Source organism: Triticum aestivum, chromosome 3A (assembly GCF_018294505.1).
Source record: "Triticum aestivum cultivar Chinese Spring chromosome 3A, IWGSC CS RefSeq v2.1, whole genome shotgun sequence".
Taxonomy (NCBI): Eukaryota; Viridiplantae; Streptophyta; class Magnoliopsida; order Poales; family Poaceae; genus Triticum; species Triticum aestivum.
Genome location: NC_057800.1, coordinates 178417659 through 178442254, shown reverse-complemented (window position 1 = coordinate 178442254; position 24596 = coordinate 178417659). Strand labels below are relative to the sequence as shown.

At 44.8% G+C, this 24596-nt stretch overlaps 2 protein-coding genes across 3 annotated transcripts; one reads left to right on the top strand and one right to left on the bottom strand.

Annotated features, from left to right (window-relative positions):
• The first annotated feature begins 2808 nt into the window (after positions 1–2808).
• LOC123060870 (WPP domain-associated protein) lies at positions 2809–8218 on the top strand. 2 transcript variants are annotated; one of them, XM_044483735.1, is made up of 5 exons: positions 2809–2969; positions 3683–5521; positions 5709–5835; positions 5995–6096; positions 7733–8218. In XM_044483735.1, exons 1-5 carry the CDS (start codon positions 2815–2817, stop codon positions 7781–7783), a joined length of 2274 nt encoding a protein of 757 aa, XP_044339670.1. In that variant the 5' UTR covers positions 2809–2814; the 3' UTR covers positions 7784–8218. The 2 variants fall into 2 exon arrangements, with proteins under 2 accessions (XP_044339670.1, XP_044339671.1); XM_044483736.1 differs by lacking the exon at positions 2809–2969 and adding an exon at positions 3026–3268.
• A 503-nt stretch (positions 8219–8721) lies between these two features.
• LOC123060871 (ERI1 exoribonuclease 2-like) lies at positions 8722–10089 on the bottom strand. Its single transcript, XM_044483737.1, has one exon. It carries the CDS (start codon positions 9870–9872, stop codon positions 8904–8906), a length of 969 nt encoding a protein of 322 aa, XP_044339672.1. The 5' UTR covers positions 9873–10089; the 3' UTR covers positions 8722–8903.
• Between the last annotated feature and the right edge of the window lie 14507 nt (positions 10090–24596).

Genomic DNA, 24596 nt, shown 5'->3' with positions numbered 1-24596 from the left:
CTACGGTCGAAACGGGGGTTCTGTTCATTGGGAGGGGTGTGGCGTACCGCAAAACGGGACTCCACGGGATACTATTCATCTCCACCGTCGACCTCCTCCAGCCTCCATGGGCTACTGTTCATCCACCGTCGACCTCCTCCAGCCTCCACCTGCGACTGTTCATCCACGGGCTCCTATTCATCCAGCCTCCACCGGCTACTGTTCAACCAGCCCTCTGCACGGGGTCCTGTTCAACCACCCCTCCACGGGCTACTGTTCATCCAGCCCTCCATCGGCTACTCTTTAACCAGCCCTCCATCGGCTACTGTTCAATCAGCCCTTCACGTGGTCCTGTTCATCCAGCCCTGCATGGGGTCCTGTTCATCCACCAGCTCGATCGATCGGGGTACTGTTCATCCAGCGGCAACGGCCTCTACTACCATGGGTTCCTGTTCATCCAACCCCCACAGGAAACTGTTCATCCAAACCCCCAACAACGCTCACTATTCATCCAGAGGCAACATCAATCGACTTCAGTTAGTAGCAGTAGGGAAGGAATCGCTCGATCGGGTTCAGTTAACAACCATCGATCGATCGCTCGGATCCAGTAACGCATAGCCTGCAGTGCAATCGCTCGGGTTCAGTTAGAGCCCAAAGCCTCGCTCGGCTTCAGTTAGAGCGCAACACCTCACACACATACGCGTACGTACGAAAGAAACACGCATTCCTCGCCCCCCAACCACCCACCGTAACTGAGAACTCTCCAATATTTTCCTCGTCCTCGCTTCTACCATGGTTTTTTCCGTCATGGACGGCCCAAAGAATGTCATGCAACTGCGTCTCCGGCCCGCCTAGGACGAAAAGCCCATTTTCTGTCATAATTTTTTGTCATAGAAGTAGGCCCCCACCACATATATGATGATACCGGGTTTTGTCACAATTATCGTCATAGAAGTGTCATCAGTATGAAAGAAAAAATTTTGTTTCGCCTAAAATGTCACAGATGTGTCTTTTTTTGTAGTGCTAGCTGTGTGCAGCGCCCCCTTCACCGTTTACACCCCAGTTATATTTTTGTAGTGCTTAGGCGAAGCCCTGTGGATATCACTTCATCATCACCGTCATCACGCTGTCGTGCTGACAGAACTCATCTACTACCCTCGACGTCTTGCTGGATCAAGAAGGCGAGGGACGTCACCGAGCTGAACGTGTGCAGAACACGGAGGTGCCGTGCGTTCGATACTTGATCGGTTGAAGCGCGAAGAAGTTCGACTACATCAACCGCGTTATGAAACGCTTCCGCTTATGGTCTATGAGGGTACGTAGACACACTCCCCCCCTCGTTGCTATGCATATCCATGGATAGATCATTGCGTGTGCGTATAAATTTTTTGTTTCCATGCAACGATTCCCAACAATACCAACCGTCTGAAAAGGCATAAGCGAAGGACTGATGGAGCAAGGAACACGAGCATCAGCTATTTTCAGGTCAATTGGTCAACCGTGACCGGTCAAAAATGCCATAGAGGAGAAAGCAATCAAATGGCGATCGAGCGCTCGCCTTTATATGGGCCGGCTTCTATATGCGATAGAGGAGAAAGCGAGGGCAACTAGTTAATGAGCGCTTCTTCGGGAGCCTCACAACGATTAGCGCCAGTTGGCGTGATCTTAGCCATTCGCCACGTGTCGCGCTCTGGATGCTCCCTCCAGATTTTATTTTTTATTTTCCACACGCGTTTTCGGCTTTTAAAACGGGTTTTTTCGGATATTTTTGACGCTTTGGTTTTCCACCGGTCTTCCATAGCTTTTTGATAAAAAAAACAATTAAAAAAATTGCGCGAAAAAACACGTTTTCTTTTTTTCCCTTTTGCGCGAGTCACGATTTTGCTTCCACGAGAGACACGGTTTTGCTTTTGCGAGAGCCACGGCCGTGCCTCTCGGAAACGAAAAAACACATTTTCTGTTTTATTCATTTCGCGAGAGTCACAGTTTTTGCTTCCGCGAGAGGCACGGGTGTGCTTCGCGAGAGTCAGGGCCGTGCCTCTAGGAAACGGAAAAAATGCGTTCTTTGTTTTTTTCCTTTCACGAGAGTCACGATTTTACTTCTGCGAGAGGCACGGTTGTGCTTTTGCGAGAGTCACGGTCGTGCCTCTCGAAAACAAAACAAAAACATGTTTTCTATTTTTTCTTTCGCGAGAGTCACAGTTTGATTTCTACGAAAGGCACGGTTGTACTTTCGCGAGAGTCATGACTGTGCCTCCTCGAAAACGAAAAAAACGTGTTTTCTCTTTCTTCCCCTTCCGCGAGAGTCACAGTTTTTCTTTCACGAGAGGCACGGTTGTGATTTCGTGAGAGGCACGGGTGTGCCTCTTTCGGAAAGGGAAAAAGTCCGTGCTCCCGGTTCAGTTTTTTCGTGTGGTTTTTTCGGTCGATTTTTTTATGAAAAAAAGCTCGTCAAAACCTATCAACATGGGATCTAGTTTTAAAGATCTCAACGCGACGCGAGGAATCCAACGGTGAAAGCGGATCGAGATTTGGACGCACGGTTTGAGAAATAAACGAATCTATGAAAAAGGAAAACTCCCAGGTTACGACAAGTGACGTGCGCGCCACTTATCACAACTAGAGGAGTTTGATCTTTGCAAGGAGTATTCCTCAACCAGGGATTTCTGGAGAAAGCTATTTTCTCCATGTGGCGCTCACGCCCCATGGGCTGGGCTTGAGTTGGGCTTCTATAACGAAATTAGGTTTTTTAGGCAAATATAACGAAACTAGTGGTTGCGGTAATGTGCTATGGGTTGGGCTTCTATAACGAAATGGGCTACTCGGGCTTGGGCTATGGGCCGAACCGAGAAGCAGCAGTTGCATAGTCGCTTCCCACTACAGGCGACAGCACGGGGAGCGCACCAGTTCAGCGGCGGCGGCGGAAAAGGAGAGGAAAGGCGGCCGCTTTTCCCCGCACCCACCACGGCGGCGGCACCGCGGCAGGAAAGGTATGATTCCCTGCCCGATTGCGAAAATCATCCGCTGATTGTCGCATTAGTTGTTATATCTTTTGCGGGGATCGTCGCAGTAGTTGCCTTATGTGGCCGTGTTCTCTAGATTTCTTGCCATTTTCTTCATCTGTTTCCTTGTAAGTTCGTGTCCTTGGTGGTGCGTAGCTCTTCTCGCTGAGACTCTTTCGGTCTCGTTCCCATATTTTGCCCCTGATTCGAGCATAGGCTGATGGAGTCCTTCCGAGTTCGTCTAGTCCTGGAGCTGATTAATCTCGGCGGTTGATGGTTAGGTCTTGGTTAGTATATTAGAGTAGTTCTGATTTTTCTTGTTTTACCATGTTTGACTGATTAGAAAGGATTAATTTATCTCCGCACTCCTTTGGATCTCAATCCATGTCCCTTTCTTGGTTAGCATGTAGTCAGGTGTAGAGCATTTGGACTATACTGATGCTTGTGTCCTTATCCTCGTCTATTTGTTTTTTGTCTTTATAAGAAATAGTTAACCGGGCATTATGAACTGATTGGTTCCAGATATTTGTAAGCCTTGCTGGTTGGTTGATTGATAAAGCTAGGGATTTGCTTACAAATCATTCTGTTGTTAGACGTTCGGGATAGCGTGTTCCAATCTGTTGTTAGAGTGAGCTTTGTTCTAATTACAGCTGCATTCAGTTGCTGCAATTTCCTTATTTATATTTTTTTCATTTCTGCAGTGACTTGCCTTCAAATCCCAGCCTAGCAAACATGGCAGAGAGCTCGGATGTGCCACTCAGTGGCACCAATGGAAGTGCTGTTGTTCAGGCTGAGAGCTTGGGTGTGCCACTCAGTGACACCAACGGAAGTGCCAGTGTTCATGGTGAAGAGAGCTTGGATGTGCCAGTAAGTGACACGAATGGAAGTGCCACTGTTCAGGATGAATGTTCTTCGGAAGGAAATGAGTTAATCATCGTGGATGAGATGGACTCCTTGTGGGATGATGTAAATACCATGGTTGACATCTCAACATTCGTGACATACTCTGTCATCAAAGGGTTTGTAAAAGATGCAGAACAAGAAATAGGTCAGCAGCTTGCCTCCAAGGATGAAGAGATAACGTTGCTGAACCAAAAGCTGCTGCAGCTTGGAAATGGCAGCTTAAGTTTGCCTGAGGGTCGGGATAGAAAATATGATGAAATTTATAGTATTCGTCAACAGCTTGATGCGATTTCCAAGTCACTCTTGAATTCTGAGTGGGGGCTTCTGGGATCCCAGTATAACTCTGATGGTGCAGAAGATGTGAGTAAACAAAGAGGCAAGGAACAATCCTGTAGAAATGGTACAACAAAGGAAGACAGTCCTGGAGTCCCTCCTGAAGAGGTTTTTGGTGATCTGTCATACCTGAAGCACATGGATCAGGATGCTTTGATAGCCCATTTTAATAAAGAGATGAATCATATGAAAAGGCAGCATGATAAGGTCGTGCAAGAGAAGACAGAAGAGATATTCGCACTAAAGCGAAAACTGCTAAAAAAGGAAGGATCCAACCCATGGCATTTACGGAATAACAAAGAATTCGAGCAAATTAGAAAGAAAATCGGGGAAGTTATGGCAAGATTAGATGGCCTTCTCTTGGAGAATAATAAGAGAACCACTTCTGGCATCAAGGCAGAAACATTTGCTGGCCAACACGACAAGAGCAATGCTTTAGATTCTGAAATCCAGCCAATACATTGTGCTGCTACTAATAATCAAGTAGAAGCATGTGCTTTTCCCATCCAGGCATCACACACTACACCCATAGAGCCAGATCATGCAGAGAAAATTGGAATGTTAGAATCTGATATTGAAGACGCCAGGATGGCAACCATCATTAGAGAAGAGATGGAGATGATTGTACTAAGAGAGTTCGTTAACGAAATAGAAATACGGTTGCATGGTAATGAGATGGAGTATAACATGAAGCAAGACATTTGTTCAGTCATTCAGAATGAAGCTGTAGCAGAAGCGCTGTTAAACCTCAACTCTGCATTGTTAAAGTTCAATGAGGAAAGGAGCTGCTCTGAAGCGGTATCGACTCTACAGAAGCAAGAGATTGAGAAACTGAAGCGAGCTGTTGACTCTTTCAGTAAAGTAGTGAGGGAAAAAGAGGCGTGTCAGATCGAACTGGGAGCAATGAAGGGTCATATGGATTTATTATCCCATCGACTTGATTTACTTACAGTCAGAGTCGACAAGCAAGACTCTTGTATATCTGAAAAAAACAAGGAGTTTGATATGATTGCTGGCAGGCTGGAGCAAGCTATGGAGGATGTACGTCAAAATGAGATCATTTCCAGTGAGTTGCTCCACAGATTTAGAAATGCTGCAGACTCTCTAAAGGAGGCGGAGAAACAAAATCAATATTTACGTAACGTCATCCAAGATAAGGAGAAAATATTCACATCAACCATTTATAAAGAAAAGGAGTTCAAAGAACGCATGACAAGTCTTGTTGAATCTATGAGAGAGTTTGAGAATCTGATTACAGATCAACAAACTATCATTGCAAACAAAATTCAGCACAGTGAATCAAGGTGCTTGTATTTGCATTGCATTCAGTACTGGGGATACCTGTTTATTTTTGTGAAAACTAGATTACTTGCTGATAATTAATTTTATCTTAACTAATCTTGCCATATGATTACCTTTATAGTTCACAGTACTTATGGCTATTCTGTGTTCTATTTCTGTGAATAAGGATGGTGTCCTTTTCTTGCGCAGGTTCTGTTTACTGAAAGACCAATGTAAACACCTCACGAAAGAAGGCAATCTTTTAAAAAGAAAGGCATTGCGATACAAGGAGATATCTGAGACAAGAGGATCTAATCTTCAAAAGGCTGAGCTCGAGGTAAATATAATTTCAGATCGTAACGACTAGTATACTTTATTGCTTCTGTTCCATGTATATTGCTTTGCGTGCAAAATGCAACAAGGTTATAACCTTGATAATGCCCTAAAGTGGGAGGCGAGTGATGTATTGAGTTGTGATTTCTGAATTTTTCTGCAGGTGGATTTACTTGGCGATGAAGTTGAGGCCTTAACGGATCTTCTTGCAAAAATTTATATTGCGCTCGACCACTATTCTCCAGTTTTGCAACACTATTCTGGGGTAACTCTCGATAATTAGTCCATCTCTGTTTGCAGTTGACCAAAACAGTTTGCTAAAAGCACGAATTCATATAACATGGATGGTAATAGAAATTCCAATCAAATTTTGCTGGTTTGTTTCTTCATTAATGAATTTGCTCTTTGCGTGCAATTTGAGGGCATGTCTAGGATCAGAAAAGTCCACATTACAACCCTCAACTTACTCGGTTTAGGATTCAACCCTGAACTTCAAAACCGGTTGTCCCACACCCTGACCCCCCACTCGGTTTTAACCATGTTGGCTGGTTTTGATTGGGTTTGACCACGTTGAACCCTCCTTACATGTGGGACCCACCCAAAAATCAAAGAAAAATAAATATCTCTCTATTCTCTCTCGCCGGCGACAACAGCTACCGGCCATGTTGACGTTGCGCTCATGGGGAGGCCTCCGACCTGCAATTGAAGGGGGAGCAGCTGAGTCGGGTGGAGAGGGAGCTCTAGGCGTGGGGAATTGATCCGGGATTCACCGTAGGTTTGACACGGTCATCGGCAAACGCAGCGGCGATTTCCGCCAGAGCTGGAGGAGAGGGGTGCGGTTTGAATTAGTGGGAAGCATGAGGAGAAAATGGGTGCGGTTGCCATGCCCCTAATATGCACGCCCGCCATCCCACGACTCACTGATTCCTGTCGTCGATCCTGCCGCTCCAGGCAGGGAGGTAGCCAGGTAGAGGAGGTTGGGGCCTCGCCCGTGGCACTCCAGTCAAGGTGGCTGAGCCTTGCCTGCGCCGGTCCCCCGACTCGCCCATTCTTGCCATCGACCGCGCTGCCCCGGGTACGGAGATTGCTGGGGAAGTAGGAGGCTGGGGCATCGCCCATGGCGCTCCCTAGAGTTTTTGTGCGCGCCTCTGCCGTCGTTGCGCGGCATGTGGAGGAGCAGGTTGTGTGCCGATGACAGCTGGGGGGGGGGGGGGAGAGAAGGATGGGGGAGGATGGCTCGCAAGGGTGCATCGACATCCCTAAGAAAGGAAAGGACATAGACAGAGGAGCTGGGGTGGTCGTAGAATGAGGTCGTGGGGCGGCGGAGCTTGTCAAAGCCGACCAAGCTGGCAGGCGTGCACCTGGTGCCTGCGACAAGACCTGCACCCTGCTCGCCCAGCTGGGTTCGCACCGTCGTCAACGCCTCGCTCCTCGTCAGGCACTTGCACGCCGCATCAAGCAAACATTTCCATGGCAAAGGAGCTGGAGCAGCTGCTGGCACTGGCTCCTTGCTCGACTTTGCTGGCTGCACCCACGGTGCATGTCCACTGCAGGTCGGCAGCCAGGTCGCAGCAGGTGGCAGAGAGAGCTTTTATTTTTTGGGTGGGTCCCACAGGCTGACTCAGCAGTCAACGCAGTCAAAACCAAAAAGGGGGTGGATTTCTGAACCAAGTGGCAAGTTAAGGATGTGGGATACCGATTTTGGGTTCTCAGTCCTAAGCGAGTGGCAAGTTGAGGGTTGTAAAGTGGATTTTTCTCGTCTAGGATTACCTATTGCTCCATATCATGCTAGTGTGGTAGGAATTGCTGGCATCCATCGATACAGCATGATTTTCTTGCACCCTTACAAATTATGATTTTGATGTTTCTGTCGGATACTTATTGTAGTCTTGCTTTCACAGGTTATGGAGACCTTGAACATGATCAGGAAACACATCAGCACAACAAAGTGAAATTCCTATGCACATTCACATCAGCTGGTGTGATGCTAACAGCAACCTTGGTTTTATTGGCCTGAAGGTGCACTTCAGGTGGTCCGCGACAACTTCTCTAGGTGGTTGATAAAGCCCTTGCAGTAGAAACCAAGGGCTAGGTAGTGCAGAGTAGCTTGTTCCCCTCGGTAGGCAGTAGATTTTGCTAGTCTTTGAGCACCTTGTAACCGACCCACCCAAACCATGGTTACTGGTTAGTCCTTCCTTGTGTTTGGCTGTGATGCTACCTGCTGGTCTGCAGAGGGGAGGCTTGATTGGCCAGCAACAACGGTTGTGGTGTGCTTGTGACCAAGCTTTCGTTTTGTGACTGAAAATGTATGGCGTTTATGTAAGAGCTTGACAACCGTTGGCATTTGTGTTGGAGCAAATTATTTGAGTTAGCTATTATCTCAGAAATCGACAGTTGGCTATTTTATTTTCCAATCTTGATATAATGTTGCCTATATGATGGTGATATGCGGCAAGATGGCAAGTTGTCAACATTCCCTTGTTCACCGCATCCCTCTCCTCGGCATCGGTCGTTGTCGCCGCGTCTTTGGCCAACGTGATGGATGCGCTGCCCGGCGAGCAGCCCCTTGGACGAGCAGGGGGCTTCATCGGATGATGACTTACAGTTTGCTTTGTCGATTGGAATTGTAGCCTTCATCAGAAATTTATCAATTTTGCAGCCTTCATCAGAAATTTATCAATTTCACTTGCAAGCGAACCGTTGGCCCGTTGCTCAATACTGAAGAAATCCAGAGAAAAAGGAATCTTGTATTAATAGTAATAATTAAAACGAACTTGTATTAATAGTAATAATTAAAACGAAATTTGTATTGATAATAGTAATTCAGACACCAATTACAGTGAACAATCACACTAGACTAGGAGTATAGTAGAATCAGACACCGATTACATAACTAAAACGAAATTTCTATTGATAATACTAGTTCAGACACCGATTACATCAAGAATAGCCCCATTGGTCAAGTTCTATTTCAAAGACCAAATTTACACCTAGACAAGAATCTGATTCTGATGGCTAACAACTGAGCCACACTGGATTCTGAATCTCAGTCTCATGCCGTGGGTCACTCATTCAGTTGCTCCACGCGAAGTAGGGGCAGACGGTTCCCATGGCCGGCGCCCAGTTAGCGCATCCCGAGAAGCACTTGCCCTGCATCACGCCTCCTCTGCTCGCCAGCCCGCAGTAGCACAAGCACGTCGCAGAGTGGCCACCGCAGGGGCTGATCATGTAAGGCTGCGGCAGCTGCTGCTGGATCGGCGCCGGCACCAGCGCAAACGAGCCACCGAAAGGGTCTGTGCGAGGCGGCTGCTGCTGGATCGGCGGCGGCGCCGACGCCAGCCCCGGTGAGCCACCGCAAGGGCTTGTGCGAGCAGGCTGCTTCTGCATCGGCGGCGGCGGCGCCAGCGAGCCGGTGATGGTGATCTTCACCCCGCGCCGCATGAGCTCAGCAAGCAGCCGCGCGGTGTTGCGCGCGTCGTCCAGCCCGCAGTGCAGGCGGCCCTCCCAGTCCAGCCCCGCCGCCCGGACCGCTTCCTGCAGGTTGACCCGCCCTCCGCCGCCGAACGCCGCCTGGAAAGGGACTCTCAGATTGATCCACTGATCGAAGTAGGAGGGCTTCTCGATGCCCTTGAAGCGGCACTCGAACTCGAGCATGGTGCGGCAGTCCCAGTCACCCCAGGTCACGACGGCCAAGCGGACGCGTCTCTTGTTCCCTGCCCCCGCCGTCGCCGCCTTCAACCAAGCGTCGTGCAGCCAGAGCGCGTCGCCGAGATCCACTCCGCCGTCGACGTCCTCCTGCCGGATGCCGGTGAGTTCCCTGCAAAACTGGGTCAGCACAGGGTGATGTTTTGGACGAACGTACCTGCGAAACGCGGACTCGATGCGGCCGGTGGCGCCGTCGACGAGCACGGCGGGGAACTCGATGATTTCCTGGGGAAAGATCCGCGCGTCTTTGACGCACGTCGCCTCGAAGTCGACCACCACGAAGAAATCAAAATCTTGCTCCAGGCCCTGCCCGCGCGCCGCCATGATCGCTGCCATGTTCGCCGGAGTGCGCGAGATGGGGGGAAGTTGGGAAGATGGGCGGCGAAGATCGGGGGAAGATCAGATCGAAAACTAGGGTTGCGAACCCGCCGGTGCGTCGTCCCCTTTAAATCTATCGAAGCAAAAACTAAATCTGATTCTTGGATCCGCAGCTCGACGGATTGGCGCAACTTCTATCCAAATCCAATCCGATGCTTTTCGGAACAACAGTAGGCGCGTTTTTTTTTCTTTTTGACGTCGGTGGCGCTAATTTTCTAATCTAATCTTTTTTAGGGGATTTTTTAATCTAATCAACAAACCAAAGGTTGTGATTTTCAGTTGGATCAGCAAACCAAAGGCTATTTCTAATTTATTATTTTAATTGAATAAACCATTTTTTAAAATTGCGCATATATTTGTTGAAACACGGGAACATTTGTTCGTTGTCATGAATATTTTTTTTTGAAAGTTATTCACATTTTCTAAAAACTGTGCTAACAAATTTTATACTATGTTAATTTTTTCTTTCAAATTCATGGTTTTGAATTCTTAACTAAATTTATGTTTTGGAAATATATGCATTTAAAATAAAAAAAATAAAAGGGTGAAGAAAAATAAATCAAAGTGACATCAGCATGATGACCGCTGCGGCTAGGCTAAACCTGGGCATTCTCCATGCCGGGTTTGATTTCGGTCGGGCTTTGTAAAGCCCAACATTAAAATCCCAAGCCGTTGCCTTGCCCAGCCCAGCTCAAAATAGATGAACAGTAACTTTTTTATTAAAATGATGTTTTTTGAGTATTTAAAATATGTCTTTAGGGCCGGTATTTAAAATATATATTATACCTATATTTCTAATAAAATAATAATTTATGCTTTGTTTAGGCTTATTTTCGGGTTTCAGGCCAGGCTTCTCGTAAAAAAGCAGAGCGAGAGCCCGACCCAGATGTCGGGCTTTCGGGCTAGGCTATCTGAGCTAGGTTGTCCATGCCCGAGTCTACGCTAGGCCTATCAAGTGTTCCGTTCATGCCACGTCGGCTACTACCTCACAGGATAGGGACCAAACACGCAAACCCCGCTCCTCGTTACGTATTTTTGGGCAGGCCAAAGTAGCTGCTTCACAGACCGATTTTTTTGGGTGTGTTTTCTTTGGATTTTTTCATTTATGTTCTTCCCTTTCGTTTTTGTTCTCATTCATTCATTCTTTCTTTGTTGATTTGCTTTTTTTTTTCATGTTTGTTTATTCTTTTCCTTTTTCCCTCTTTTCTTCCTCTTTCCTTCTTCTTTCCTTTTACTATTTTTTTAATTTATGAACATTGCTTCAAATTGCAAATATGTTTTTTGAAATAATGAATTTTTTGAAATAATGAACATTTTTTGAATTCACCAACAAATTTTATAAATTCATGAACACTTTTCTAACTCTTGAATATTTTTTCGAATGGTGTCAACGTTTTTATTCGGTTATTTCTTTCAATTGAGAATTTATATTTGAAATTCAGGAACAAAATTTGTAATTCACGAACATTTGTTGATTCGTCGAACTGTTTTTAAGTAATAATTTTCAAAAATTAGAGTGGAAATTTTCAAATACATGAATATTTTTTGAAATTGTGAACAATGTTGATGAACATTTTTTTCAACTCACGAAAAACTTGTTCTAATTCACGGCCTTTTTCCATTTTTTAATATGCAATTTAAAAAAAAATCATGAACATTTTTTGATTTCCTGAACATTTTTTTACTACTCGAACGTTCAAATCCACGAAGTTATATTTTTTCCTGCACATTTCAAGATCATGAATATTTTTTGAATTCTCGAATATTTTATTATTTCTTGAAACATTTTTTTCTGAAATACACTAGTTTTAAAATTATGATTTTTTTAAAAAATAGACAAGGAGCAAAAAAAAAGAAATAAAAAAAGGTGCGTCCCGCCCCATCGTGGGCCGGGGCCAAGGGCCACGCAACGCGCCGGTCAGCCAGCCAAAAACTCGGCCGGTTGCACAACAACCACATGATTGAGTGCGTAACGCCCATTGGATCGGTGGCTCCCCATAACAAAAAAAAGTCAACAAGAAGCAGGTGTTCCCTAACCTCCCCTGCTTAGCTCCACACCAGCATAATGCTATTTCGCTCGCAAAAAAAATTGCCACCCAACGCGCTCATGGCCGAATTGCCATCGGTTGCACCAGCGCTCGCAGATGCTTGACGTCGTCGCCCCACTACGGTTGCTTATCTGCCGCGCCTGGTTACAACATCGGGCGTTTCAATTCCAGCTCGCCGCCATGACGGTTGCAACATCGAGGCTCCCATTCTAGCTCACCGTACGTCGATTGTAACATTTGTCGCCTTCGTTTACAACTCGCCTCGTGCTAGTTCTAGCTTACTATCGTTGAGGGAGTCCTGAACTAAGGGGTCCTCGAGAGTCCGGTCCGTGTGTTGTGAGCCGGACTGATGGGCCGTGAAGATACAATGTAGAAGGTCTTCCCCCATGTCCGGATGAGACTCTCCTTTGCGTGGATGGCAAGTTTGGCGTCTGGATGCGTAGTTTCCTTTCTGTGTAAACCGACTATGTACAACCCTAGGCCCGTCCGGTATCTATATAAACCGAAGGGGTTAGTCTGTAGAGGCTATCGGAATTCATATAGGCTAGACATCTAGGGTTTAGCCATTACGATCTCGAGGTGGATCAACTCTTGTAACCCCTATACTCATCAAATACAATCAAGCATGACGTAGGGTTTTACCTCCATTAAGAGGGCCTGAACCTGGGTAAACATCGTGTCCCCTTGTCTCCTACTACCTTCGATCCTCAGAAGCACAGTCCGGGACCCCCTACCCGAGATCGGCTGGTTTTGACACCGACATTGGTGCTTTCATTGAGAGTTCCACTGTGTCGTCGACAGAAAGGCTCGATGGATCGTTCGATCATCAAAAACGATGCTGTTTCGGGGGAAACTTTCCTCCCTGGTCAAATTTTTGTGTTCGACGGCTTCGCTCTGCGTGCCAACTCAATTGGCCACCTCGAACAGATCGGCAGCTATGCCCCTGGTCATCAGATCAGTTTTGGGAGTCTGAATTATGTCGCTGATATTCGAGGAGACTTGATCTTCGAAGGGTTCGTGGCCCCGACCACCGCTCTGGCCTTCGATCCGGAGCAAACTGCCGGGTCCGAAGATGGGAGTTTGGAGCCCGCCAGACTCTCTGCTATGAAGCTCTCTATCAGAGATCCGGAGGCGATTGTGTCCTCGGCAAGCCCGGAGTCAGACTGTGTTCCCCGTACCATTGAAAAGCTGGACTCACCCCGGACTCTAGCTCCGAATTCTCAAAGTCCACACCAAGTGAGCATGGCCAGGAGGCTTTTGCCCTGGCTAGCTCTGCGGACTCTCATTTCCCCGTCCAATCCTCGCCATTAAACGAGGCTCTAGACTTAATGTGATCGCTCGCCATTACAGAGGGATCACCTCTGAACTACGCCCAGCCCGGATTAAGGGTTGAGAGCAGGGAATTTTACGTTCCACCCACCACCCACTTCATAGCCACCATCGAGGACTTAACCGACATACTGGATTACACCTTCGAAGACATCAACGACATGGACGATGATGCCGGAGACGAACAAGGCCAAGACCCGCCGTTTACCGGGCGTTGGACGACCACCTCCACATACGACGTGTATATGGTGGATACACCCAAAGAGAATGACGGCGAAGGCAGGAAGGATCCGGTTGAGGACAAACCTGCTGAGGCACCACCGAAGCGTCGACGCCAGCGACACCGCTCAAAATTGAGTCGTGAAAAAGACAGTAATACCGGCACCGGAGACAATAACACTCCAGAGAACGCTGAAGACCGCGAAGCCCCCGTCGAGCCCTCATCCGAACAGGATGATGGGGAGGAGGAGCAAGTTAACCCCGACGATCTGGTCGGGAACGTGGATTCGTAGATAGCAACATCTACCGGTCTCAGAGGATGATGTCAGCCTCGGCAACGAAGATTTCATCATGCCAGAGGAACCCATCGAGCAGGAGCGCTTTAAGCGCCAACTAATCGCAACTGCGAGAAGCCTAAAAAAGAAGCAGCAACAGCTCCAAGCCGAACAGGATACACTCAATGACAGATGGACCCAGGTCCTAGCTGCCGAAGAATATGGCCTCCAATGCCCAACAAAGAGTTACCTGAAGCGTCGGCTACTACCACAATTTGACGACGAGGCCCTCGAGCCAATACCGTCAAGACATGAACGCGCTGATGAACCAGACCGGCCACCACGTGGGCAAGATAAAGTGGCCATCTACGCCGAACACCAACCCGCACCACCTAGGCCGTAGAGGCAGAGAGACAAAGGCTCCAGGATACACCTACGACCTAAGACAAGACCTAGACAATAGAGCAGGTCAAGCTAGATCTATCTATGGATCAAGGGGGCGTGCCCCAACGCAAGAAGATGACCATCAGGTCTAGTGTGATAGGCATAACCCCACCAGGGCAGAAAACCGCATACAGATGTCATCCGAACTCTGTCGTGACGTTGCCCGATACAGAGGCGCCGCACACCCCTTATGCTTTACCGATGAGGTAATGCAGCACCAGTTCCTGGAAGGGATTAAACCCGTAAGCATCGAATCATACGACGACACGACAGATCCTGCGGTATGGATTGAAGATTTCCTTCTCCATATCCATATGGCTCGTTGTGACGATCTCCATGCCATCAAATACCTCCCCTTAAAACTGAAAGGACCAGCGCGGCACTGGTTAAACAGCCTCCCAGAGAACTCCATTGGTAGCTGGGAAGATTTGGAAGATGCCTTTCGAGACAACTTCCAAGGTACATATGTCTGGCCTCCAAACGCCGATGACCTTAGTCATATAGTCCAGCAACCCGGAGAGTCAGCCCAAAAACTCTGGACTATGTTCTTAATTAAAAAGAACCAAATTGTCGATTGTCCGGACGCCTAAGCCCTTGCGGCCTTTAAACACAGCATCCGTGACGAATGGCTTGCCCGACACCTCGGCCAAGAAAAACCGAAGTCCATGGCAATTCTTACTGCACTCATGACCCGCTTTTGCGCGGGAGAAGACAGTTGGCTAGCTCGTAGAAGCAACAACATCAGCGACCCTGGCACCTCCGAAGACAGAGATGAAGGAAATATGCGCTAGAGGCAATAATAAAGTTATTATTTATTTCTTTATTTCATGATAAATGTTTATTATTCATGCTAGAATTGTATTAACTGAAAACATAATACATGTGTGAATACATAGGCAAACAGAATGTCACTAGTATGCCTCTACTTGACTAGCTCGTTAATCAAAGATGGTTATTTTTCCTAACCATAGATATGAGTTGTCATTTGATGAACTGGATCACATCATTAGGAGAATGATGTGATTGACTTGACCCATTCCGTTAGCTTAGCACTTGATCGTTTTAGTTTACTGCTATTGCTTTCTTCATGACTTGTACATGTTCCTATGACTATGAGATTATGCAACTCCCGATTACCGGAGGAACACTTTGTGTGCTACCAAATGTCACAACGTAACTGGGTGATTATAAAGGTTCTCTACAGGTGTCTCCGATGGTACTTGTTGAGTTGGCATAGATCGAGATTAGGATTTGTCACTCCGATTGTCAGAGAGGTATCTCTGGGCCCTCGCGGTAATGCACATCACTATAAGCCTTGCAAGCAATACAACTAATGAGTTAGTTGCTGGATAGTGCATTACGAAACGAGTAAAGAGACTTGCCGGTAACGAGATTGAACTAGGTACTGAGATACCGACTATCGAATCTCGGGCAAGTAACATACCTATGACAAAGGGAACAACATATGTTGTTATGCGGTTTGACCGATAAAGATCTTTGTAGAATATGTAGGAGCCAATATGAACATCTAGGTTCCGCTATTGGTTATTTACCGGAGACGTGTCTCGTTCATGTCTACATAGTTCTCAGACCCGTAGGGTCCGCACGCTTAACGTTCGGTGACGATCGGTGTTATGAGTTTATGTGTTTTGATGTACCGAAGGTAGTTCGGAGTCTCGGATGAGATCGGGGACATGACAAGGAGTCTCGAAATGGTCGAGACGTAAAGATCGATATATTGGACCACTATATTGGGACACCGAAAAGGTTCTGAGTGATTCGGGTATTTTTCGGAGTACCGGGGAGTTACGGGAATACGGGGAAGAAGTATTGGGCCTCATGGGCCAAGTGGTGGAAGAGAGGAGGCAGGGCGCGCGGACCCCCTAGCCCAAACCGAATTGGACTAGGGGGCCGGCCCCCTTTCCTCCTTTCCTCCCTCTCCTTCCTTCTCCCCTTCCCCCTTCCTTTCCTCCTCCTAGTAGGAGTAGGAAAGGGGAGTCCTACTCCTACTAGGAGGATGACTCCTCCTCCTGGTGCGCCCTAGGAGGGCCGGCCGGCCTCCCCCCTTGCTCCTTTATATACGGGGGCAGGGGGCACCCTAGAACACACAAGTTGATCATTGATCCCTTAGCCGTGTGTGGTGCCCCCCTCCACCATAATCCACCTTGATCATATCGTAGCAGTGCTTAGGAGAAGCCCTGCATCGGTAGCAACATCACCACCGTCATCACGCCGTCTTGCTGACGGAACTCTCCCATGAAGCTCTGCTGGATCAGAGTTCGTGGGACGTCATTGAGCTGAACGTGTGCTGAACTCAGAGGTGCCGTGCGTTCGGTACTTGGATCGGTCGGATCGTGAAGACGTACGACTACATCAACCGCATTCTCATAACGCTTCTGCTTATGGTCTACGAGGGTACATGGACGATACTCTTCCCTCTCGTTACTATGCATCACCATGATCTTGCGTGTGCGTAGGAATTTTTTTGAAACGTTCCCCAACAGTGGTACCAGAGCCAGGTTTATACGTAGATGTTATATGCGCGAGTAGAATACAAGTGAGTTGTGGGCGATACAAGTCACACTGCTTACCAACATGTCATACTTTGGTTCGGCGGTATTGTTGGATGAAGCGGCCCGGACCGACATTACGCGTACGCTTACGCGAGACTGGTCCAGTCTACCGACGTGCTTCGCACACAGGTGGCTGGCGGGTGTCAGTTTCTCCAACTTTAGTTGAACCGAATGTGACTACGCCCGGTCCTTGTTGAAGGTTAAAACAACACTAACTTGATGAAATATTGTTGTGGTTTTGATGCGTAGGTAAGAACGGTTCTTGCTCAGCCTGTAGCAGCCATGTAAAATATGCAACAACAAAGTAGAGAACGTCTAACTTGTTTTTGCAGGGCATGTTGTGATGTGATATGGTCAAGACATGATACTATATTTTATTGTATGAGATGATCATGTTTTGTAACGGAGTTATCAGCAACTGGCAGGAGCCATATGGTTGCCGCTTTATTGTATGCAATGCAATCGCCCTGTAATTGCTTTACTTTATTACTAAGCGGTAGCGATAGTCATGGAGGCAATAGTTGGCATGACGACAACGATGCTTCGATGGAGATCAAGGTGTCAAGCCGGTGACGATGGTGATCATGACGGTGCTTTGGAGATGGAGATCATAGGCACAAGATGATGATGGCCATATCATATCACTTATATTGATTGCATGTGGTGTTTATCCTTTATGCATCTTATTCTGCTTGATTGACGGTAGCATTATAAGATGATCTCTCACTAAATTCCAAGATACAAGTGTTCTCCATGTGTATGCACCGTTGCCAAAGTTCGTCGTGCCGAGACACCACATGATGATTGATGACCCACAAGTATAGGGGATCTATCATAGTCCTTTCGATAAGTAAGAGTGTCGAACCCAACGAGGAGCAGAAGGAAATGATAAGCGGTTTTCAGCAAGGTATTCTCTGCAAGTACTGAAATAAGTGGTAACAGATAGTTTTGTAATAAGGTAAATTGTAACGAGCAACAAGTGACAAAAGTAAATAAAGTGCAGCAAGGTGGCCCAATCCTTTTTGTAGCAAAGGACAAGCCGAAACAAACTCTTATAATAGGAAAAGCGCTCCCGAGGACACATGGGAATATCGTCAAGCTAGTTTTCATCACGTTCATATGATTCGCGTTAGATACTTTGATAATTTGATATGTGGGTGGACCGGTGCTTGGGTGCTGTTCTTACTTGAACAAGCATCCCACTTATGATTAACCTCTATTGCAAGCATCCGCAAATACAACAAAAGTATTAAGGTAAACCTAACCATAGCATGAAACATATGGATCCAAATCAGCCCCTTACGAAGCAACGCATAAACTAGGGTTTAAGCTTTTGTCACTCTAGCAACCCATCATCTACTTATTACTTCCCAATGCCTTCCTCTAGGCCCAAATAATGGTGAAGTGTTATGTAGTCGACGTTCACATAACACCACTAGAGGCTAGACAACATACATCTTATCAAAATATCAAACGAATACCAAATTCACATGACTACTAATAGCAAGACTTCTCCCTTGTCCTCAGGAACAAACATAATTACTCACAAAGCATATTCATGTTCATAATCAGAGGGGTAATAATATGCATAAAGGATCTGAACATATGATCTTCCACCAAATAAACCAACTAGCATCAACTACAAGGAGTAATCAACACTACTAGCAACCTACTAGCACCAATCCCGGACTTTGAGACAAGAATTGGATACAAGAGATAAACTAGGGTTTGGAGATGAGATGTTGCTGGTGAAGATGTTGATGGAGATTGCCCTCTCCCGATGAGAGGAGCGTTGGTGATGATGATGGTGATGATTTCCCCCTCCCGGAGGGAAGTTTCCCCGGCAGAACAGCCCTGCCGGAGCTCTAGATTGGTTCCGCCTCATGGCGGCAGAGTCTCGTCCCGAAAGGTTGCTTCTTATTTTTTCTCATCGAAAGACTTCATATAGGAGAAGATGGACGTCGGAGACCCACCAGGGGGCCCACGAGGTAGGGGGGCGCGCCCTAGGGGGGGGGGGCGCCCCCACCCTCGTGAGAAGGGTGTGGGTGCCCTGGACTTCATCTTTGGCAAGGATTTTTCTTTATTTCTTTTAAGATGTCCCGTGAAGTTTCAGGACTTTTGGAGTTGCGCAGAATAGGCCTCTAATATTTGCTCCTTTTCTAGCCCAGAATTCGAGCTGCCGGCATTCTCCCTCTTTATGTAAACCTTGTAAAATAAGAGAGAATAGCCATAAGTATTTTGACATAAAGTGAAATAACATTCCATAATGCGATAAATATCGATATAAAAGCATGATGCAAAATGGACGTATCAACTCCCCCAAGATTAGACCTCGCTTGTCCTCAAGCGAAAAGCCGATAACAATAAATATGTCATCATGTTTAGAGGTAGAGGCGTCGATAAAAATAAAATACAGACAGGAAGGCATCATGATTATTCCCATAACAGCAACATATATAGATTTTGTCATATGATTACTTATGTTCAAGTGATGATCTATTCACAGTGCAAAAGTATAAATCATAAACCTTATTGGGCTCCAACAAACTATAATCTCGGTCATTGAAGCAATTGCAATTTATCATAACATCGGAAAGAGTCTATGTCAGAGCTAAAAAGCAAGTCCACATACTCAACTATCATCTAGTCCTTCATGATTGCTAACACTCACGCAATACTTGTGGTTACGGAGTTTTAATCGGACACAGAGAAAGATAGGGGCTTATAGTTTTGCCCCACAACCTTTTACCTCAAGGGTAATGTCAACAATAATGGTTCATGCTCCCCCACATCCAATTAGATATATATATCATGTTCTTTCCAACATGCTGAGCTTGCCAAAGGATAAAATGAAAAAGAAAAGGTGGAGATCACCATGACTCTTGCATAAGGTAGAAGATAATAATAAAGGATATGCCCTTCACAGAGGGAAGCAGGGGTTGCCATGCGCTTTTATGGTTGGATGCATAAAATCTCAATGCGAAAGAACGTCACTTTGTATTGCCCCTTGTGATGTGAACCTTTATTATGCAGTCCGTCGCTTTTATTACTTCCACATCACAAGATCATATAAAGCTTATTTCTCCCACACCAATCAATCATACATATTTAGAGCAGTTTTTATTGCTTTGCACCGATGACAACTTACTTGAAGGATCTTGCTCAATCCATAGGTAGATATGGTGGACTCTCATGGCAAAACTGGTTTAGGGATATTTGGAAGCATAAGTAGTATTTCTACTTGGTGCTGAGAATTTGGCTAGCATGAGGGGGAAAGGCAAGCTCAACAAGTTAGAGGAACCATGACAACATACTTTATCTCAGATATAAGAAAGACATAACTCATTACGTTGTCTTCCTTGTCCAACATCAACTCTTTAGCATGTCATATTTTAATGAGTGCTCCCAATCATAAAAGATCTCAATGATAATATATCTATATGTGAAACCTCTCTTTCCTTATTACTTCCTATTAATTGCAACAATGACCAAAGCTATGTCTGCCAACTCCCAACAACTTTTAATCATCATACTCTTTCTATGTGAAGTCATTACTCTCAATAAGATCAATATGAACTTGTTGTTTCTTTTTATTCTTTTCCTCTTTTCTTTTATTCACCCAAGATCATGGCAAAATAATCAGGCCCTTAACTCAACACTAATCTTTATTATATATAACTCACGGACTCAATTACAAAGAGAGATCATAAAGCAAAACTCAAAACTAGATCATGCCATAAACTTTATTCTACTAGATCAAGATACTACTAATAGGATCGAACTAAGAAAAACGGTAAAGATAGGAGTTGTGATTGTGATACGATACTGGGGCACCTCCCCCAAGCTTGGCAGTTGCCAAGGGGAGTGCCCATACCCAGATACTCAATTCTTCTTTGTTGGAGGAGACGGTGGAGGTGTTGTTGATGATGCGGGCTTGTCATCCATCTTCCAAGACATAGGTTCACCATCATAGAAAGATGATCGAGTCTCCGGAATCCTCAAATCTGCAGCCAAACTCATTCTATTGAATCTATATTCATACTCACAGTTTTGGTTTTGAAGGTCATAGACTTGGGCTTGGAGGTGCTCGATCTTCTCGAAGAACTTGTCCTTGGAGGCGCTTGGGGCCGTCATGATAACCTAGATCTGTCAGAAAAACAGCTCAAAGCAAAAACAGGAGATTTTTGCGTGATACGGGAGTCAAAACCTTCGGGAGAATATATAATGAATTTTTACCGACCAAAATACGTAACGTGCAAGAAAATGGAGTCCGGAAGGCACACGAGGTGCTCACGAGGTAGGGGGGCGTGCCCAGGGGGGTAGGGCGCGCCCACCACCCTCGTGGGGCCCTCGTGTCCTTCCCGGACTGCTACTTATTTTTCTATTTTTCTAAATATTCCAAAACGGAGAAATATTGCCTTAGAAATTGTTTTGGAGTCGGTTTACTTACCGTACCACATACCTATTCCCTTTCGGAGCCTGAAACATTCCGAAAAGTGTCCCTTATGTATTCCTCCGGGGTTACGGTTTCAATAATATTGGTTTCAACATTCATGGGATTACCTGAGATATAATGTTTGATTCTTTGACCGTTTACCACCTTCGGATTTGTGCCTTCGAAGTTGTTGATTTTTATTGCACCGGAACGATAGACCTCCTCGATAACATAGGGGCCTTCCCATTTAGAGAGAAGTTTTCCTGCAAAAAATCTTAAACGGGAGTTGTATAGCAATACATAATCACTTACATTAAACTCATGCTTTTGTATCCTTTTGTCATGCCATCTTTTAACTTTTTCTTTAAACAACTTGGCATTTTCATATGCTTGGGTTCTCCATTCATCAAGTGAGCTAATATCAAATAACCTCTTCTCACCGGCAAGTTTGAAATCATAGTTGAGCTCTTTAATAGCCCAATATGCCTTATGTTCTAGTTCGAGAGGTAAGTGACATGCTTTTCCATATACCATTTTATATGGAGACATACCCATAGAATTTTTGTATGCAGTTCTATATGCCCATAATGCATCATCAAGTTTCTTGGACCAATTCTTTCTAGACCTATTAACAGTCTTTTGCAAAATTAATTTGAGCTCTCTATTTCTCAATTCTACTTGACCACTAGACCGTGGATGATAAGGAGATGCAATTCTATGATTAACATCATATTTAGCAAGCATTTTACAGAAAGCACCATGAATAAAGTGTGGACCACCATCAATCATTAAATATCTAGGGACTCCAAACCTCGGAAAAATAACTTCCTTAAGCATTTTGATAGAAGTGTTATGATCAGCACTACTAGTTGGAATAGCTTCTACCCACTTAGTAACGTAATCAACTGCAACTAAAATATGTGTATATCCATTAGAGGCAGGAAAAGGTCCCATATAATCAAATCCCCAAACATCAAACGGTTCAATAACAAGAGAATAATTCATAGGCATTTCTTGACGTCTACTAATATTACCAATTCTTTGACATTCATCACATGACAAGACAAACTTACGGGCATCCTTGAAGAGAGTAGGCCAATAAAAACCAGATTGCAATACCTTATGTGCAGTTCTATCTCCAGCGTGGTGTCCTCCATAAGACTCGGAATGACACTTGCGTAGGATCTGTTCCTGTTCATGCTCAGGCACACAACGTCTAATAACATCATCTACTCCTTCTTTATAAAGATGTGGGTCATCCCAAAAGTAATGTTTCAAATCATAGAAGAGCTTTTTCTTTTGTTGGTATGTGAAGCTAGGTGGTATAAACTTAGCAACAATATAATTAGCATAATCAGCATACCAAGGAGTACTACGAGAAGTACTTATAACATTTAATTATTCATCAAGAAAGTCATCATTAATAGGTAGTGGGCCATCAAGAATATTTTATAAACCTAGATAAGTTGTCTGCAACGGGGTTCTCAGCTCCCTTTCTATCAACAATATGCAAATCAAATTCTTGTAGCAAGAGAACCCATCTAATAAGTCTAGGTTTAGCATCTTTCTTTTCCATAAGGTATTTAATAGCAGCATGATCAGTGTGAATATTTACTTTAGAATCAACAATATAAGGTCTGAACTTATCACAAGCAAATACAACTGCAAAAAGCTCTTTTTCAGTAGTAGCATAATTTCTTTGAGCATTGTCTAGAGTCTTACTAGCATAATGAATAACATTTAATTTCTTATCAACTCTTTGCCCTAGAACAACACCTACAACATAATCACTAGCATCACACATAATTTCAAAGGGTAAATTCCAATCAGGTGGCTGAACAATAGGTGCAGAGACTAATGCTTTCTTAAGTATTTCAAATGCTTCTACACAATCATCATCAAAGACAAATGGTATATCTTTTTGCAATAAATTAGTTAGAGGCCGAGAAATTTTTGAGAAGTCCTTAATGAACCTCCTATAAAATCCGGCATGACCAAGGAAACTTCTTTACCTTTGATGTCCTTGGGACATGGCATCTTTTCAATAGCATCAACCTTGGCTTTATCAACTTCAATACCTCTTTCAGAAACTTTGTGCCCCAAGACAATACCTTCATTAATCATATAGTGGCACTTTTCCCAATTCAAGACAAGATTAGTTTCTTCACATCTCTGCAAAACTCGATCAAGATTGCTCAAGCAATCATCAAAAGAGGAACCATAGACGGAAAAGTCGTCCATGAAAACCTCACAAATCTTTTCACAAAAGTCAGAGAATATAGCCATCATGCATCTTTGAAAGGTAGCATGTGCATTACATAGACCAAAAGGCATACGTCTATAAGCAAAAGTACCAAAAGGGCATGTAAAAGTAGTCTTTGATTGATCTCTAGCCGACACAGGTATTTGAGAGAAACCAGAATAACCATCTAGAAAGCAATAGTGTGTATGTTTGCATAATCTTTCTAGCATTTGATCAATAAAAGGTAAGGGTTAATGATCTTTCTTAGTAGCTTTATTTAATTTGCGGAAATCAATTACCATCCTATAACCTGTGATAATTCTTTGTGGAATCAATTCATCTTTATCATTAGGAACAACAGTAATACCTCCCTTCTTAGGGACACAATGGACAAGACTTACCCACTCACTATCAACAATGGGATAAATTATACCTGCCTCCAGAAGCTTGAGTATTTCTTTTCTTACCACTTCTGTCATTTTAGGATTCAGACGTCGTTGAGGATCACGAACTGGTTTGGCATCTGCTTCCAAATTTATTTTATGTTGACATAGAGTGGGACTAATGCCCTTAAGATCATCAAGAGTATATCCAATAGCAGCACGATGCTTCTTCAGAGTTTTCAATAATCTTTCTTCTTCATGCTCTAAAAGGTTAGCACTAATAATAACATGATATATCTTCTTTTCATCAAGATAAGCATATTTAAGATTATCAGGCAAAGGTTTAAGCTCAAACACGGGATCACCCTTGGGTGGAGGAGGATCTCCTAAAATTTCAACAGGCAAGTTGTGTTGCAGAATATGTTCCTGTTTAAAGAATACATCATCTATTTCCCTTCTTTCATTCATGAACATATCATTTTCATGGTCTAGCAAATAGTGTTCTAAAGGATCACTAGGAGGTACGGCAATAGAAGCAAGACCAATAATTTCATCCTTACTAGGTAATTCTTCCTCACGATGTTTTTTACTAAATTTAGAGAAATTAAACTCATGAACCATATCATCCAAATCAATAGTAACAATATTCTTAGTGCAGTCTATGGTAGCATTGACAGTATTTAAGAAGGGTCTACCAAATATAATGGGACAAAATCTATCTTGTGGAGAAGTAA